Consider the following 15,524-nt stretch of genomic DNA (forward strand, 5'->3'; position numbering starts at 1 on the left):
CTAGGGACACAGTGTTTTGTCAATGTATCCACACATGTATCAAGTTTCCGGTTAATACCATTCTAGCATGAATAATAAATATTTATCATGATATAAGGAAATATAAAATAACAACTTTATTATTGCCTCTAGGGCATATTTCCTTCACCGACTCCTCGCAAAAAAGATATTGGGTTGACAGGCTGAAGGTCCAGCTTTCACGCAGCGGCCCACTTACCGTTTGGTGCGACTCCACAGTTCCTGGTGGGTGTGGAACGCAGCAGAGCACCCCTTGTTTAGTACCACCTCACCAAGTGAGAGTCATTTCAACCGGTTTATAAGATTCAGCGTTCCAACCTTGTTGTCCCTTCGGGGACATCTGATAAAATTGGAACGATACAGAGAAGATTAGCATGGCCCCTGCGCAAGGATGACACGCACAAATTGAGAAATGGTCCATTTTTTTGAGATTTTGCACGCTGGCCCCTAGTTTCTTGCAGATAGGCCCCGGGCGCCTCCCACTTGGGTAGTTGTGCTTTTCCATTGTCGCTTTTCTTTACAAGTAGGTCCTTCCACTAGTCCATTTTTCTTGTAATAAAGTCTCTGGCGTCATTTTTGATATATATATATATTGTAGGCTACTCCCTGGTATCTTGCGGATATGCCCTAGGCTTTTCTTTTGTGCAGTTGTACCTTTACAAACAGATTCTTTCACTACCTCTTCTTTTCCAATCAAGTCCTTGGCCTTCTATGTTGGGGGGTGGTTAACCTTGCTTTTTACTAAACGTCTGAACATTTTTTATTGTGCAATGACTTATATCCATTTTTACATTTTACAATCTTCTCTTTTTAAATGTGCATTCTATATTTTATATTTTCACTAAAACTTCTCTTTTACATTCCCACAAATCACATGGTGTGCAAATATCTGTGAATGATGTCCGATTGATTGTCACTGTATAATTTTTTTGAAACAAAAGGGGTTTCCCCCTCTCCATTTTATTGCATAAAACGGAGAACAGCAAACCGAAATATAATGGTAGCACTCGAGCCTCACCAAAGTAGCAGGCCAGACTATATGCAAACTACAACTACTAAGAGCAATTGGTTCGGCAACACATCCAGCGCGCAGCAAGGGATCTAAGTAAGGTCTATCCTATTACAGAATGACATCCTCACGCAGGAGGGAGAGATCATCCAGTGTGCGCCTTGAGCATGAGTCCATCTAGTCCCTTATTCGCACCAGCCTTGGTGCCTCCTCCCATGCAATGTGCAGGAGACAGCGCCGCAGTAGCACTGATTGATCCCCGACGCATAAGGTTTTCCACTGATGCAATTGAGCACACGCTCTCCCCAGGATCACCCGAATGCTTGTCCACGACACGCCCTGAAAACACATATCGTTACGCATAGTCCAAATGCTCCAAATGGTAGCAACACAAGCAATGTTAACAATAGAAACAATAGTCTTCTTGTTATTAGCACCCCACGGATCAGACAGGGTTTTCATGCAATGTGGATATCTAAAGTTAAAGGATTCAACAATGTTTTTCTAGGTTTCTTTTGCAACTACACAATCGAAAAACAAATGGTTCACAGACTCGTTTTCACAGCAAAACAAGCAGGTTTTATCATCCACATGACGTCTCTTGGCTAGGTTATCTCTAGTAAGAATCTTGTTATGGTAGGCTAGCCATATGAAGACCAGGTATCTATGTGGTACTAAAATTTTCCAAATGGGGGTAGAACCCCCCTCCCCCAATTGATCATATTATAGAAGGACTTAACAGAGTAAATCCCAGACGCTTCTAGTATCTAGACAGGATGATCCTCTCCATCACAAGCTTATTAGTAGATAGGAGTTGAAGCAATTCATGCCACCTGTTCAGGAATTGCATATCAACGCATCGCTTAAAAGTAAGTTTGAGAACCACACCATCCCACACCTAAGCTACAGTACTCTCTTGTTGTTGGCACATACTATATAGATCCCAAAATTGGATTTTCAAACTCAAGTCACCAGCCCAAGTATCATGCCAAAAGCTAATACTTTGGCCATTTCCAAGTTTCCATTTATAGAAAGGTCTAGCTCCAGCCAGGGCCCATGTGTGACTCCTTTCCAGAAGGGGGAGCCAGTATTAGAATTAGACCAGAGTAGGTTGGGCTTGTTAGTGTTGTACTTATGTTTAACTAGTGTTTTCCAATCTTTGTCACCACCCAAGAAGAATCGTTTAGACCAGGAGGCTAACAAGGCCATATTGAACTCCCGTAGGTTTACCACACCTAAGCCGCCAAAGGATTTTTTTTTCTGGGATACAAATCCCCAATTTGCTAGATGATATTTATGATCATCACCCACATTCCCCAAAAGAAGTGAGCCATTTGTGAAGTAATTGCCTTAATATCCCATTTAGGGAATTTAATAACAGACATAAAGGTACATTGGAATACTAGCAATACAAGTCTGTAACAGCACCAACTTATCCTCATAGCTAAGCAGTCTGCCTCTCCACCCACAAATTCTTTTAATAATCTTGTCAATAATGGGTTGGAGGCCCTCTCTTCTCAATTTTAGATAGTGTAATGGGAACCCTAGGTATTTAAGAGGGAAACTCCCAATTTTGCAACAGAAGATATGTGAGAGTATTTTTGCACTAGCTTCATCAACATTAATGGGAACCAGCTCACATTTGTCATAATTAATTTTCAACCCAGAAAGGTTCTCAAAGCAAGCTAGTAACCATCTGAGGTTTTTAGCATGATCAATGTCAGGATCTAGAAAAAGAATAGTGTCATCTACGTATTGTAAACTAGTCAAGCTATTGGTAATAATGTGGGGAATAATCCTCGAGATAATTTCTCCCTAACAGCCTTGGCTAAAATTTCGGAGAAGACATTTGCAACTAAATTGAAGAGTACGGGGGAGCTAGGATCTCCCTGTTTCAAACCTTTACCACCCACAAAATATGGGCCAATCACATCATTAATCTTAACAGAGAAAGAACTATTCTGGATAATGGATAGAATCCATTTTATCCATTTAGGACCAAACCCCTGGATGTTAACATCTCAATCAAAAAGTCCCAATTTACCCTATCATACGCTTTCTCATAATCCAACTTGAGGACCACCCCAGATTTATTTGACCTATGAAGCTCATGGATGGCCTCATGAGCAGTAACAACACTTTCCAAAATAAATCCGCCCCTAACAAAAGCAGATTGACATGGAGATAGTAGTCTATCCCCAATAGGGGATACTCTCTTACACAAAGCTTTACTGGAGATCTTGATCGAGCAATTGCTGAAGCAAATGGGTCTAAATTTTTTTCATATGTCTAGCAGTTGCTTCTTTTGGGATAAGAGTAACAGTAGAGTAATTAAGTCTTTGTATATCTAATGTACCACATTCAAAATCCCTAACCAGTGCCATGAAATCATTTTTATCACCTCCCAGAAGGTTTGATAAAAAAGAAAGGACAAGCCATCAGGGCCAGAGGCACCATTGGCATAGGAACCCATAATGGCTTCTTTAATTTCATCCTGTGTAAAGGGTTTTTCAAGAATGTCATTCTCAGCATCTGTAACAAGTTCTTCTACAAACCAAAAATGATCACCCAGGTGGATATTAGGTTTTGGTTCAAAACCAAAGAGATCCTTATAAAAGTTGGTAGCAACCTCTAACATATCTTTTGTGGAGTGGACCGGGCCATCAGGGCCCTCTAGTACAGACAAGTGGTTTTTCCGTCTACGCTGGTTAGCCACTGCATGAAAATAGGCAGTGTTTCTATCACCTTCTAGTATTTTCCGGTCTCTTGATCTCTGCCACATAGCAGTCTTTTTTTTCAAATTTCCTCCAACTCTTTTTAATGTCATTCGTTCTGAGGATATCCTCGGTAGAGACTCCGTTTTGTTCAGCAAAAACATCAAGGATATCAAATTCTTGCAGGAGGTTTTTCTCTCTCTTCATAGCAGCCTCCAGGTTAATGCTCCATCCTTTAGCTTTTTGTCTGATCAATTTGGTTTTAAACTGCCATGTCTCAATGGCAGTTTTATAGGGGGGAGGGGTAGCCCAAACTTATTTGACTAAGTCAGAAAACCTAGGCTGTCTCAGCAACCATTTTTCAAATTTGAAAGGTTTGTTCATTTTACTCCCCCCCAGTTCAAGTGTCTCAAAGGAGGGGGGCATGGTCACTCACCACTCTAGGAAGGGCACAAAGAGTGGTTAATGGGAAGTGACCATCCCAATCAGTAGAGGAAAACACTATGTTAATGGTAGCAAAAATAGGATTGTCTTGATTATTACCCCAGGTATAAACCCTATTGGCCAGCTTGATTTCCATGAGACCCCATTTATTAATCTAGTCATTAAATAGGAAGGCCCAAGAGCTATTAACATTACCAGATGATTTCTCCTTGGCTTCTCTGACCAAGTTAAAATCACTCCCCAGTAAGACAGGATAGGACAACCCATCACATACTTCATGTAGTTCAGAGATAAAATCTACCTTGTCCACAGCATAAGCTATACCACATACTACTACTAGATGCCAACAAAACCCATCAATCTTATTTTTCAAGGTAAGAATCAAGCAATATTTTTTGTACATAACACCAATACACTCAAAGGAGCAGGAGTTGACCCCTAAAAGGATCCCACCGACAGAACCAACAACAGGCGAAGAATGCCGAATATAATCAGTAGACCCAACTAGTATCTTTAAGAAGGATTTAGAAATATTCTCTCTTTTTAGTTTCTTGGAAACCAACAAAGTTTGGTTTGTATTTATTAACTATATCAGACAGGCATTGCAATTTTCCTTTTTGCCCATACTCCTAATGTTCCAAAAGAGACCTATCGTGGAATTTTAAATGGGTGTGAAAGGCTAAAAAGCCCATGTCTAGGAGCAGTTACCAGACTACCAACAGAGCCAGCAGTGCCCCCTGGGTTGTTGGAGTCAGGTCTGCCTTTTTCAGGAGTACAAACTCCACTCCCCTCACACCAAATATCACTTAACTCATCAGGCAATGATATTTCAGGGTTTTGAGAAGCAAACTCAAGGCATTTTCCAGTTTCATCTCTCACCGGGTTACTTATAATATTTTTCCTTTCTAGATCAGAGTGACCAAACAGCAGAGGCATAAGCCTCTAAATTATCAACAGAAGCATTATTGGAGGACTTTGGTTGAAGGCCTTTGTATGCTTCAGCTGTTTCCGTTATATTCTGGTTCCTCTGCACTCTGGTTGAAGGCCTTTGAGAGGGAATTGGCCCCCATTTACCAGAGATGTTCTTCTGGAGGGAGGGGGAGGGATATTGTTACCAGCAGTATCATTTCTCACCTTCCTCAACTCCAGCATCTTCAGACAGTTCATGACTGGCTCATTTAAGGTCTCCATTTCACTATCAGTATCTCCAGCTTCAGTGGCAGTATTTGAACCAGAGCTATCAAAATCTCTCAGTAGGTCAGAGTAGTATGTTTTCTGGGCAGAAGTTGCAAGGCTGCCAATAGTGTCAGCAAAATCAGCTTCAACTTGAGGAGCATGTGTGTTCATCTCAGGCCCATCTAGAAGTTTGATAGCTTCAGCAAAGGGGAGGATGACAGCAGTCTCGCAGCTTTTTTTCTCCACATTGTCCTTAGGTTTTTTGCAAGGAGTATAGCAAGCTTCCACCAATGTAGGAGGATGAAAGGTGGCGCACTCCTTACCTTTACTAGCAGGTGGGTTTTCAGAGGTGCTAGCTCTGTTAGCTAGATCCAGTTCATCAAAACCATCTTCACCATCTTCCAAGCGGTCCTTGTCAGTATCACCCACATCAAGATCATTTTCCAAGCCATCCACATCTATATCAGTAGGTCCATTATCATCATTAGGATCATCGGCACCCACTTGTTCAAAACCTTCAACAGTGAAAGATAGAATGTATAGCTTTTTCCTCATTTCCATACTCCGTTCAAAAGGAATTTTCTCAGGACTCCTGCGCGCAATCTTGATTTCGACTTTCTCATAAAAGCTCTTCATCAGCCCATTCCAGTCCACATCTACCAGGATCCCAAAGCATGAGGCAATCTGAGAGAATACCTTCCACGTGCACCATTTTGACGACAGGCCTTCAACAACAACCCAAGCTTCAGTCAATTCAGAGAAAGGGTCTATTGCACCAGTCCATTTCTCAACAGAGACTGAAACACCAGTAATTGGTAGATTAAAGGCAGGGAATTCAATTAGTTCTTCAACATTCTTCCAAGGAGGGAATCTAACCAAGAACTTTTTCTCTAAGAGTGTTCTGACTTGCCATGGCCACTGTCTAAGCTTGCAGAAGATCTCAGAAAGATTTTTAATCAGATCTACCTGGTTGATCTCTCCTTTAACCACATGGACCTCACCATAGTTCCTGAAATTCAGCCAATTCGCTTCACGGCCCACAGGGTGCATCAATATGATAGAATCCTAAACCATGAGCAGAGCTGCCAAAAAAGGTTGCAACAGGGTGTGGCTGCGCCCAAGTTGAACAGTTGTTGACATTGTGCCCCTCTAGACCACAGATAAAGCAGATTTTCTTCTCTATGCAGTTAACATAATGCCTAGGTCCCCTCCACATGTGAAACATATCATGTCTCTGTATCTCTCGTCGAGGATCTGGGTGGGTGGTGCAGGTGGAGCAGGCGGAGCGGTCGGTGGAGGCATGGCCACGGGCGGCGGGGCTTGACGCGGCGCAGTAGGCTGGGGAGCAGTCCTCCCACTTGCTGCCGGAGGTGGACCCTGCGCACTCCCCTGCTGACGTCTACCGCACTGTATAAATTTTGTATGTGATTTATTTTTCTTATATATTTTGGAAAGTTTAAGGTGCTTGGACATGACTAACTTAATGGAGTGGTTATGCTTCCTTTGGTCAGATGTATACATGCGCATTCATTATACTCTCATGCCATCAAAAGTTGTAGGCTGGAATCCCCAGTAAAACCTTTCGCAAATGTGCTTGATACGAACCACCTACTGTACCTTTCATAATATACGTGGACTATCCGAGCTCAACCTTTATTTAGACTAATTCCTACATCACCACTCCAAATATCCATGTGAAATGTAGGTTCTGTTCTAGTGTAGCTAGGCACCACACATTTTATCCTATTCATCCATGAACAGTAGATTTGATTTTCTTCACGTGATTTACATTGAGTTAGAGGATACCCCGGACTTCCAACGTTGAGATTTTCTTCATGCGATTTGGACGGAGTTAGGCATGTACAATGATTGATAAGACAATCTTATCTTAAGCCTTGTATGCAATTTAGAGATGACAAAAAAATATTTATAATAGGGTTATCTCTTAGCCTTATCTTCAATAACTACTATTCCTAAAACATGGTGAGACATATTGTGCTAAGGACATGTACAATGATTGATAAGATAGTCCTATCTTAAGTCTTGCATGTAATTTAGAGATGACAGAGAAAAATGTATACAATGGATTATCTCTTAGCATATTTTTTTAATAACTAGCTATTTCTAAAAATATGGTGAGACATATTGTGCTAAGAGATCATCTTTTGTCTTCTCTTAAATAAGAGAAGACAAGCCTTTTCTTATGAATTTTCTCTTCTTCACCTCATCATTTATCTTAAATAACACTCCTAAGATAGTACTATTGTACATGCCCTTAGAGATCATCCCCTAAATGAGAGCGTTTTCTTATAATTTCTCTTTCCTCCCCCTCAACATTTATCCATGTGGCACTCTTAATATAACACCATTGTACATGTCCTTAAAGAATACACCTGGACTTGCAAAGTTGAGCGTGCCACTTAGGACGAGAGCCACCGTTGACAGGATAAGACTAGCATGTTTCGGGACACATTTCAGGGAATAATGAAGATGAAACAACCGAAACAAATAGATCACGAAAAGGAAAAGTCTAGGGTTTCCCTGCCTCCTCTCGGCGCCGCCGTCGGTCCGCCTCATCTCCGGTGGCCTTAGGGTCATGGCAGCGCGGTGGATCTCAGCCTTTGCTGGCGAGAGAGTTCTGTTTTTAGTTGTTTCTTCAGGTTTTGTTAGGGTTTGTGTCCTATTCGGGAAGATGAGATGTCGACAGCTCCCTGAAGATGATATAATGTTCTCTCCGTCTAGCGCCTCATCTCGATGATGTGTCTAGCATCATCGATAGGCGTGTAGAGATGTGTCTTCGATGAATCTATCCTTGGTGAATTTGCTCGAATTTGGTCATAGTTCATCTACGTTCATGTGTTTTCAGGTTGGATCTTTACGATCTATGCTACTCTTCATCCGCAGCGGTTGCTGTTCTGCTGCGCTGGTCCTGTGAGGTCTTAGCACGATGACTTCCCGACTGTCTACTACAACAAGTTTTGCCCGGCTCCAAGGATGAAGGGGCAATGACGTCAACGCGCCTTCGGCTCGCTTCAGTGCTTGTAATCATCGATACGTGGTCTCCGGATTTGGATTTAATTTTTATTATTTCTGGTGTCCATTGTACTACCATGATTGAAGATGAATAGATTGAAAGTTTTCTCGGAAAAAAACAACCGAAACAAATGATACAAGAATTCTACTTTGCTAAAGAGTTTTTTTTTCTACTTTGAAATAACTCGCCGCTTAATTTGTCTTGGTAGTAGACAATGTGAATTAGGAAGGAAAAGCTAGGAGGATTTGTGCTCTATGGGGACATCTACACCCTATATGGGAAAAAAACTAGTAATTCAACAAAAAGTCAAAAATTCCTGAAAATATTTTTGAAATAAACTTGACCTTCTATTATACTCATGAGAAAAAATCCACAAAAGGAAAAATATCCCTTTGACTTCTTTTCAAAAAAGACAATTTTTGGCTAAAATAGTGTGAATAGTGACATGTAATAGTAAATAAATTTTGTTTTTTTTGCTGTGAGGTCAACTTTTGTTTTTTTGTGAAAATCTATATACTAGTGCAAAAATAAGTCAAGTGTTTTGTCAAAATAGTTCTTACCTATTTTGACTTTTTAGTAAAATATTAAAAAAAAATCCCCATATAGGGTGCATATACAACCAGGAGCACAAGTGTATTTCCCGGAAAAGCTATTATTAAAAAACTTCAATACTCCATTTAGTAAATCAAACATATTGCAACACAAAGAATCTACAAGTCCACACATAGATCACTGACTGAATCTTGTTTGAAACTTCATAACATCGTTTGACCATTTCAGATAATAAATACAGTAACATGCATGTCATGACCTGAACGATTTTATTTCACCAAGAACAAACACATAGTAAAGTCTACAGATTATTTAAGCAAGAAACCTACAACTTTAAGGTATACAAAATGAACTCAAGAATTCTATCTAGAGGCAGTAACAAAGAGACCAAGTTACGAAACTAAATTGTTTAGATCTAGAGTATCTCATCACAATTCGAACTTCTATATTTGTATAGAGATGTAGATTAAACAAGAAAAACAACTATTTTCTGAGGAAAGGCCAACATAGGCGCTCGGCCTAGTCCTGGCTCCGCTCTTAGCAGTCTCACAAAATTGTACTCCCTCCGTAAAGAAATATAAGAGCATTTAGATCGGAGTACTTACTAAATAGCAATTCAATGGTCTGACAAAATTGTAAATAGCAATTTAATATTTTACTGTCGCCTTAGAAATTCAAAAGAAGCAAAGAATGAAATTCAAATATTTTAGTGTCAAGTACCCAAGAGTAAGTTCATTCTCAGGAAGTAGTCAACCAATTTGTTCTACATTCAGGACACACAGTTAGATCCCCTCTAAGGCTCTAAAGTGGAAACACCCTATAGCAGCCACTTACATAACTTTTCACTAGTAGTAGTATAAACAAAGAAGCCACGGGCATAAATCATACAACCCTAGATTGTGGAACTATATTAATATCCAATACCTCAACACTTTTTTGGCCATGAAAACACAACAGCTAATTTACCCTGCAATAACTGAAAAACACAACAAAAGGAAGAACTATACCAGATCTCCTAGTTCCCGTCCTCATGATCGTCATGCTGGTATGTAGCGCCACCGTTTGGTATAGCACCTGCTCCTTTCACACTGATGTCACTGAAAGGCCTCTTCCTTGAGGAAGACGATGGTTCAGAGGCATCCATTTCCATATCCTTCTGATCCTCCTCTACAGCCATGTTTGTCTGTTTCTCTTGAGGAGCACCGGATGTTGAAGCTGGAGGTGGCATCACATCAATTCCGCTGAGCCGGCAGAAGACTTTCTCAACTGTCTCGGTGATCTCTTTCCCTAGTCCACCATTGTCGAGTATCAGCTCCCAAACTGCCTTTGAGACTTTCTCAAGAACCGGAGTTCTGCATTCGAACAAATGAGTTAGCACTGCTTTACAGGTTAGATATATTATTTCTTCTGCTTCAGGCGACAATATAAAACAAAACTATCCAAGTTCTAAAAAAAACTCAAAACGCTGGTAAAGTACAGTAAAGTACCAAAGGCACGAATCGTCTGAGATGCAAAGTTACAACTGTGTCCAAACCAAATGCACAACGTGCAAGTTAAACTTCCAGCAGTGCCAGAATACCAAATATTAACCCGTATATTCCAAAGTTAAGAAAACCACGTGTGTGCTTAAGTGTGCCTACGCGCTAGGTGATGACAGAACTGGGAGCCTTGACCCTATGCACTCAATTAAGTAGGCGGCACTCGTAGGCAATATAGGCACTAGGCAATGATAAAACTAGGAATTTACACCGAGCACTTTCTGAACCTTATTTCACTACTATTACATCATATTATCGGGAGCTAGATGACCGCAGTACTTTCAGAACAAAGAGTGGTTAGCAAAAATATGATAAGGAAATGTGTCTTCATGGAGTATTGTGTGCGCTCAAAAAGTCAAAGTCAAATTCACATAATAGTTATCTCTTTCTTTCTACTTAGCATCCAGAAGGAATACTGTACATAGAAAGCTGTGTATATGCTAAAAAACAAATTCAAACCAAACAATATGTTGTAAATTTATTACTGAGCATATCATGTTTGCTCTATGCCACATTGCGTCAGTAAATTATACACAAACCAATAGTACTTACTCCAATTCTTGTCTAAGAGCATCAAACAGCTCCCTCTTGGTCTTTTTCTCAGCTCCAGGAGTCTTCAGAACTTTGCTTTGTTCCACCATCATCATAGTATTTTTCTTCATGTCCTCCTATAGAAATCCGATATGAGAAGATTTAGTGCCAATAAGCCAACTAAACCATTCCATTGATCAAGCCAATCTCGGTAAAAGCAATGCAAGGAAACTGTGATGAGAAACACATGTCTATAACATTGCTAAAATTCCATTGTTCAGAATTTATCCTGCCACGCTAAAATTCCCTAATGATCAGGGAAAAAAGACATTGCAACCATAATATGCTTCCGAGTGAGAAATGATTTTTTTTAATGAAAAGAAAGCGTGCTATGGCGAGATAGGCGCTGGGCAGTGGCAAAATGCAGAATTAACAGCTAAAGCTTCTGTTCCTTTTATTTTTCACGCACACCAGCAGTACAAAATGCTCGGAAGAAAAAAAAATCCATAGCTATGGCCATGGTGACGACTCTATTGTTCTCTGCTCTAGCCGCCGCTTTGCCATCAGAAACCAAACTACAGGGGACCTCGCCGCTGCGGCGCTGGCGAGCCACTGAGAGCAAAGTCACAAGCAGGAGCGAGAAGAGGATTGGAAAGAGGAAGGATGTGGGGGAGAAGCGAGCTGGAAGCATACGTCGGCCTTGAGCTGGGCCATGATCTTCATGCGGAGCGCGTCGACGGTGCCGTCGTTCTTCAGCGACTCCAGCACCTCCTCCGGCCGCACCACCTTCGACGACGACCCCATCCTCCTCCGCCCCCCAAATCAGTAAATCGCCGACCAACACCTCCTCCTCCTCAACGCTCGCGCTTCAGATTTGCAGCGGAACCGCTCCAGGAGAGCCCGCGAGGCCGCCCGGCGGTGCTGCTGAAGGGTCGCCGGAGACGCACGGCGGAGGCTAGGGTTGGGTTTCTTCCGCGGGGGAGAGGGCGGCCAGAGGGGAAGCGAAGAAGGAAAAGAAAAGTATCGTGTCTTTAATTGGAATCGGTCTCCTCTGCGGACCCAAATGACGAAACTGCCCCTCCTCCTCCCTCTGCTCTCGCCTCGCGCCGCCTCCCCGTCGCGAGCCCTGACACCGCCACCCGCGCGCCTCCTCGCCGTCGCCGCTGCGGGAGCAAGCGTCCAGGACGCAGTGATGTCAGCGGCCGCGACCGGGGATTACCCGTGCCCAGTGTCCCCGCCCTACCCGGCCGTCTCCAAGGACGTGGAGCTACGGCGCGCCTTGACGGCCTCCGCCCGCTCCGGTGCCTACTCCTCCGCCGCCGTCGTGTTCGAGGACGAGTGGCTCGCCGTGGTGGACAAGCCCGCCGGCGTCTACTGCGAGGCCCTCCTCTCCGCCCTCCCTTGCTCCACCGCCTCCTCAGGTACTGTACTTCAAACAGCTCTAGACAGATCGCGCCATTAGTTCGCAAGGACACAACAAAATACTCAGATGCTCGCCGCCTAGTAATTTCAAGAGCTGTTCATGCTGATGAAACGCAGGTTTGGTTGCTTTCTGCTTTGTGTACCACTGCAGCTTTGTACCCATGAGACTACCCATAATGGGGATTAACTTAGTAATGCATGCACTACTAGTCTATGTTACTAGTACTGTACCTTTATAGTGGGGAATAACATATGTGTGGTGTCATGCAACACTTCATTTATTAGCTTGTAGACTCATCTTGTCTTGGTATGTAAGGGTGTGTTTGGTTGCGGAATGAAGTGGAATGGAATGGAATAGTTCCATTCCACTGGAATGGGTCGGTTCCATTCCTGTGTTTAGTTGGAGGCAATACATGGAATGGAATGGTTACATTTCAGTGTTTGGTTGAAGAGATGGAACGTAATGGATTTGGTTCACTTTGGCAAGGTACATTCGCAAAGCATTATAAATATGACATCAAAGCTATCTGCAACTATTTCCTCTTGCACCAAAGCATTTCTTCAAGATGACCCTGTGGCTAAAAAACACATTTGTACAAGCAAAAGAAGAATCAATTTACAAAGAAGAATAAAAATATATGAAAAAAGAAAAAGAAGATAACAGTGCACATTATGACAAGGATGTAACTCTAAGTCCTAAAGCCACGGTCAAACTATGATTAAGATTTAAGAGCTCATGAACTCGTTGGCTGGTTGCCATTAGCGATCTGCCACTGCTCCTCTGCAGCCACTAGTCTCCTGAGTAAAGCTTCAGATCGGATGTTCGTTGAACAATACCACACCAGGCTCCTCTTCCCATATCCCTGCGTGTGGATGTACCATTAGGCCAGGTTGCTGCCATTAGCGATCTGCCACTGCTCCTCTGCCGCCCCCAACAAATCGGCCGCCTACTCACCGGCGAGTCAGGCCGCCGTCGCCGACCAGCACATCAGGTTGCCGCCTCCCACAAGCAGATCAGGCCGCCGCCGCTCCCCGGAAGATCTGGTCAACGCCACAAATTTGCAGCCGCCTCCCTGCAGGTCAGGCCGCCATCTAGGATTCTAGGGTGTGGCCGACGCCAGCAACCACCGGTTGCTACCCATTCCGCCGCCTAGATGGGAACGTTGTGGCTGTGAGAGAGCAACGGGAGGGAGGGGAGAGACGAGGCGGAGGCGGCTTGAGAGAGGAGACGCGACCGGTTCCGTGTGATTCCTCCTATTTGGAGGTATCGGCGGGTTCCGCATATCAGCCGAATATTCCCTCGGTGGGAACAACTTGATTCCCGCTCCAGCTATGTACCAAACGCAGGAACGAGGCCTAGTCACGGGTCCGACCCATGCCATTCTAGTTGGTGATCGAAACCAAACACACCCTAAGATGTTACTCGTAGTGTGAGTAACTAGCTATAGCTATGTTACTCAAATCATCTCTCTCCTTATTAAATCTCTGCCACATAAGCAAATTTGCTGAGTTGGACCTTATGTTACTGCTGAAGTTGCTCCCACTATGGGCAGTCTGAGATATTTAGTACTAATGCCAAATGATTGCTTCTTTAACGGTGCGTTTGGTTTTTGCCCCCTTGCATATGTGACCGGTTGGGTCTGGCGAGTGAATATAGGCTAAGAACCATGTTATGCACATCGTTGGTAGCCTGCATCCTCCCCAGCCTGGCTGCGAAGATACACACGCTCGGTGTTTGGTTGCACGTTTGTTCTGGGCAGATGCAGAGTGTGTGGTGTTTGGTTAGATGTAACACATGTTGTCTGGTAACCTTCTTTCGTGGTGAGGTTACCAGCACACTCACAAGCGTGACATAGATAAATAGGAATACCATATAGCCTTAAACCCGAGTCTTAAACACACAGTTAACCGCTAATAAACACTCGCAGCATAGTCTGAAACATCCGAAGCAGAAGTCTTAGGTGCAGAGATAACTTCTAGGCATCCATGGCAAAGGCCTCCTCGAGCTTCTTGCACTTGATAATCACCTTGACACCGTCGTCGTTGCAGATGATCACCTTTAGGGTGTTGGGAGTCGCCAGCTTGAAGGTGACGAGGTACCCAAACCTGATCTGGTGAACAAAGGGCGCCAACCCTTATCAAGGGTGAGCCTGCCGTTGATCATCCGGATTGTCACCCTCCAGGAGCAGTCGGTGCTCGTCTTCAGCTTGAATTCCTCTGGGACAGCGGTGAAGTGCTTGGTGAACCCTAGTGGCATCGGCTGACACTCCAGCTTGGGTGCAAGGATGACCTTGTAGAAGTGGGTTGGGCTAACATTCACATGGAAATGGCCGTAGTTCTTCGACCGCTTGGGGGCGCTGCCGAGCTCCACCACCGCCTTGGCCTTCTTGTCGGCCACAACCACCTCCTTGCCCTTGGAGTTCCCCGAAGCAGCCTGGTCGATCTGCATTATGAACATGATGAATGGAGGTCAATGGAGGGGCAAAATGCAACACACACATGAGCAAGATCAATGGAGGTATGCAGAAATGTTTGACCACAATTACCATAGTTGTTAACCAAAGATCAACACTCATTCATCCCACCTACCTACTCCAAAGCCTGTATTTATCTACCACCACATTCCACTACCTCTTCCAACCATCTCTCTCTCGTTGTCTTCTAATGTCTCCTCTTCCACAACTCTCTCTCTCTCTCTCTCTGTGTGTGTGTGTGTGTGTGCCACCACCGCTTTACCGCCATGAACCCCATCCCCAACGTCATTGGATGGAATCATGGAGGGCATTCCTCGTTGGGTTCTCGCTCGGTGAACGCACCAAATTCGTGAAGATCATGTAGGTGTGCTCTCAGTTAAAGAGCATTGACGACATGCATAAAGAGGCAGACATTGTGTTGTTCAAGGCGACGAAGGAGGAGTTGAAGACGCTAATACCTGGCCCAGCCAAAGGCGCTATGTCAGTGGACATACTGTGGTGGGTGATGGATGAGGCCAAGTCGGCCGATCCTGGTCAGAGAGCCAGATGGGCCAAGTACAGGCTTGTCAGGGCTCCTCGTGACCAATCGGTCGTCGCGGTTGTACCAGTGAC

The 15,524-nt window shown here is 43.6% G+C and overlaps 2 protein-coding genes and 1 non-coding gene across 3 annotated transcripts in view; 2 read left to right on the forward strand and 1 right to left on the reverse strand.

The window, feature by feature from the left end:
* The first annotated feature begins 342 nt into the window (after positions 1 to 342).
* On the forward strand, positions 343 to 445 carry LOC123109126 (U6 spliceosomal RNA). Its single transcript, XR_006452421.1, has one exon. It is a non-coding gene; the product is annotated as a U6 spliceosomal RNA (small nuclear RNA).
* Positions 446 to 939: 494 nt separating this feature from the next.
* Positions 940 to 12,052, reverse strand: LOC123102577 (uncharacterized). The gene is made up of 4 exons (XM_044523975.1): positions 11,710 to 12,052; positions 11,038 to 11,153; positions 9,955 to 10,299; positions 940 to 1,366 (listed from the first exon to the last, which is right to left on the reverse strand). Exons 1-3 carry the CDS (start codon positions 11,818 to 11,820, stop codon positions 9,963 to 9,965), a joined length of 564 nt encoding a protein of 187 aa, XP_044379910.1. The 5' UTR covers positions 11,821 to 12,052; the 3' UTR covers positions 940 to 1,366; positions 9,955 to 9,962.
* An 18-nt stretch (positions 12,053 to 12,070) lies between these two features.
* The window catches only part of LOC123102576 (RNA pseudouridine synthase 1), a 6,782-nt gene continuing 3,328 nt past the window's right edge, over positions 12,071 to 15,524 (forward strand). The window contains exon 1 of the mRNA XM_044523973.1: positions 12,071 to 12,437. Within this exon, the coding sequence (XP_044379908.1) occupies positions 12,080 to 12,437 (358 nt within the window). The 5' untranslated portion in view covers positions 12,071 to 12,079. The remainder of the gene's footprint in view (positions 12,438 to 15,524) is intronic.

Source organism: Triticum aestivum, chromosome 5A (assembly GCF_018294505.1).
Source record: "Triticum aestivum cultivar Chinese Spring chromosome 5A, IWGSC CS RefSeq v2.1, whole genome shotgun sequence".
In the NCBI taxonomy this organism is placed as follows: domain Eukaryota; kingdom Viridiplantae; phylum Streptophyta; class Magnoliopsida; order Poales; family Poaceae; genus Triticum; species Triticum aestivum.

What these genes read in the sequence shown, in the direction of transcription:
- LOC123102577 (XM_044523975.1), bottom strand. Translation starts at nt 11,820, where the DNA reads ATGGGGTCGTCGTCGAAGGTGGTGCGGCCGGAGGAGGTGCTGGAGTCG. An exon ending in TGGCCCAGCTCAAGGCCGAC is followed by an intron (nt 11,154 to 11,709) that starts GTATGCTTCCAG and finishes GGATTTCTATAG; the next exon opens with GAGGACATGAAGAAAAATAC. An exon ending in GCTCTTAGACAAGAATTGGA is followed by an intron (nt 10,300 to 11,037) that starts GTAAGTACTATT and finishes GTTCGAATGCAG; the next exon opens with AACTCCGGTTCTTGAGAAAG.